Raw genomic sequence first — 3200 nt, 5'->3', positions numbered from 1 at the left:
TGCTATATATATATATATATATATATATATATATATATATATATATATATATATATATATATATATATATATATATATATATATACACACACACACACACTTGTAGATGCAATGTTTCAAAAGATTGGTTTGCAAAGCATTGACTCAGGGAGTTAGAACCCAAGCATGACCCATTTCTCTCATTGTTTTTAGTTAAATAATGAGTCAGCTTTACTTTTTCTTCCAGTTCACATTAATGTGCGCCATTGTGTTGGTTTGTCATATAAAATAAACCCAACTTAAGCACGTTGAGGGTTATGCTTGCTGAGTTCAGTGGTATCAGGTCTGTATTTCCGCAAGGCCCTGTTCAGACGGGACAAACAGAAAATCACAGGCTGCTGCGGGATCAGCATGCCCCTGTTGTTTTCACGAATCCTCTGGCGAGCTAAATCTACCCAAATGTGGGGCTAAACACGGCAGTCTGAAGTGAAACACGATCCCCGTGCAAATCGATGCCCAAGAAGAGAGCTGTGGTAGCTCTGACCTCTGTGTGAAGAAACGACCACCATCGCCCCTTCCCACATGGAGCAAACAATAATCAGACTTGAACCTTCACCCCCGACCTCCTCCCGTCCTTCCCGAAAGACCTACGTTACCTGGTCGGGATCTTGACCCTGAGATAGCGGTCAATCGCGATGGCCAGCAGGGCCAGGATTGAACTTTCCGTCAGCACCAGCATGGTGCACGTCCCGAGCAGGCAGCTGTAAAAGTAAGTCTCAAGTCCGATGCTGACCGTGATGGCCAGGGGGATGACCAGCGCTCCCACCGCAATATCCGCCACAGCCAGGGAGACGATGAAGCAAAACGTGGTGTCTCGCAGGGACTTATTAATTTTCACCGCCCAAACCACCATCACATTCCCTATCACGGAGGCTACAGCTATCAGGACCTCCATGCCTATGTAGAGCGGCGGCGCCGAGGAGACCGTCCCGGGCATGTCAGCAGATCTCTGTGATCAACAAAGACGTGCACACTATCTTTGTTTTCTTCTCTTGTCCTCTAAGGTGTTTCCCAAATTAGTTGTGCGTCCGTCAGTCTCATGGCGCCCTTATTCCCCACTCTGGATGCCAGATGTACATCTCGAGGGACCAAATCCAGCTATTAAAAATAGGAAAGAAGCGGCGAAGACTGCGGGCTGTTCCTCTGAAGCAGGTGTTTTTGTCCAGCGGCTCCAGCGGGTCGCTCCCGCTCGGTTCCCTGCGTCCCCTCCACTTGGCTGGATACACCTGCTTCTCGTAAGCGCAGCATCCTTCCCACTGGCTCCGGTTTCTTCGAGAGGGCGCTGGGCGTTTTGTCAGCCTACGTCTTTCAGTTTGACAGAGCACGTTTTAACAGCGCCGCTGCCTGCGCATTTTTGGCAGGAAAGCGCGCACAGATTCAGCTCCTGTGCAGACGGCAGTGCGCTCTGTCCCCCATCTCTCTCTCGCTCTCTCTCTCTCGTCCCTCTCTTTCTTTGTCTCTGTGTGTTTTCCTTTCTCTTTTTTTATTAGGAGTGACCGTGAAGCGTGAAGCTCCAGATGATTTCATTTGCCTCTGTTTTCGTTTATCAGAGCCTGTTGGACCGGTTTCTTTTCTATGTAATGGGGTGGATTCATTGGAGGGATGGTTTGTTCCGTAACTAATCTTTCAAGAAATTATGTGCAACTTTCTGTGGGACCATCCCAGAGGAAGTCTCGCTCTCCTCCCCGAGGATATTTCTCTGCCACGGGCCTCGACAAGTGCAAGTGTTACACACTTTCCAGAGAACTGTGAGATTCATTTTGTTCTTGGCGAGATCTCAGTTTCATTTGCATTTTTCACACAAAGACATGCAATGGTTTCAGATATGTGTCCACATGTGGTACATGCTAAATACTGATACAGGTGTGGACATATTTGTTGCACATAGATGTGTAAAAAGCTTAAAAAAATAGAATGATCAATAGTTGTTGTGACAGTGTCTTACACTGTAAAAAAGAAAAAAAAAACTATTACCGTATTACCAGAATTTAATTTTGTGGCAACCACATCTGCCAGTATCTTACTGTAAATTAGAGACGGTTCTTTTTACAGTGTAGCTCACCAATCTTTGATACCAGAGATTTTATTCGAGTTCATTGTGTTTAACAGAATCGCGGGTGGCCCAATCCTTGGTGTTTCCTTTTGCCTGTAAAAGCATTTTGTCTTCTATCCTCGCAGACATGATCATGACAGAAACAATGAAGAAATTTGCACATTCAGGGGTGAGAGAAACAGGGCATAGCAGGCAGCATAACACGAGGAACTGACAGCTGACTCACTGAGCTGAGACGAACAGAGGAGAGTAATTACTGACGAGTTGCATTTGTGAGTGAGGGCCAGGGACTAACTTCACATAACAAAAACAGTCAAGAATTAAGGACGGAACCAGGAAAACAGAGGCCACATCAAAACGTGGACATCAGAAGGCAAAACAATGCAAAGGCAATACAAAGTAGGGTTGTTTGTAGTAGGTCTTCCTCTGGTCATGAGCTTCCTCTGCTTCCTCTCTCCAGTTTCTGTATCTTTTGTATTCTTGGAGCATTGGTGACCCCCCTCTCCCCCTCTCTCTCCCAGATGTAACTCTTTTCTGTAGTTTTCTTTGCTTTCCAAGGTAAAAAATTGGTTTCAGTTAAGAATACTGAACTGGGTCACTGCATCACTTTTATAGGATCACATTTATGCCTCAGGAAAACAAAAAGTTTTTAGATTACTAATTAATTAGAAAATAATAGAGTAAAACAAAAAGTTAAAAATGAATTGAGTTACATTTACTTAAAGGCATTAGGGTAGCGGTAATTGTGACCCCAGTGATTTTATTTTTTACAAATTGTTATTTTATGGCATGTTTTAATCCCTTTTTCAATACATGCACTTAAATTAAAGCTTATCGTTTTCCATTATTTTGCATTGTGAGATAATTTTGCTGCAATGAATTTTGAACTTATTTTAAGGTCAAGGCCAAATAAATTTATTGCTCTAAGACACTTATGAAACAAATACGGATAACTCTTTGATCTGGTCCTACATACAATCTGAGAGGCACAGTATCTTATCTTGTTTAGAGTTCACAGTGAGAGGCATGAGCTTTGAGCAAAGGCAGGGATGATCAGTCATACTGAAAGGTGTCACAGATGGTGCACTTTACTCACTCAGATGTTTTA

The 3200-nt window shown here is 43.6% G+C and overlaps 1 protein-coding gene across 1 annotated transcript in view; it reads right to left on the bottom strand.

Moving 5' to 3' along the window:
- adora1b (adenosine A1 receptor b) overlaps nucleotides 1-1760 on the bottom strand; it is a 9372-nt gene extending 7612 nt beyond the window's left edge. Inside the window, exon 1 of the mRNA XM_015047028.1 lies at nucleotides 636-1760. Coding sequence (XP_014902514.1) covers nucleotides 636-976 — 341 coding nt within the window. The 5' untranslated portion in view covers nucleotides 977-1760. The remainder of the gene's footprint in view (nucleotides 1-635) is intronic.
- Nucleotides 1761-3200: the final 1440 nt, after the last annotated feature.

This window comes from Poecilia latipinna, unplaced genomic scaffold (genome assembly GCF_001443285.1).
Source record: "Poecilia latipinna isolate Pla-1442-1.1 unplaced genomic scaffold, P_latipinna-1.0 Scaffold804, whole genome shotgun sequence".
NCBI lineage: Eukaryota > Metazoa > Chordata > Actinopteri > Cyprinodontiformes > Poeciliidae > Poecilia > Poecilia latipinna.
This window is presented reverse-complemented; position numbering and strand designations above follow the sequence as displayed.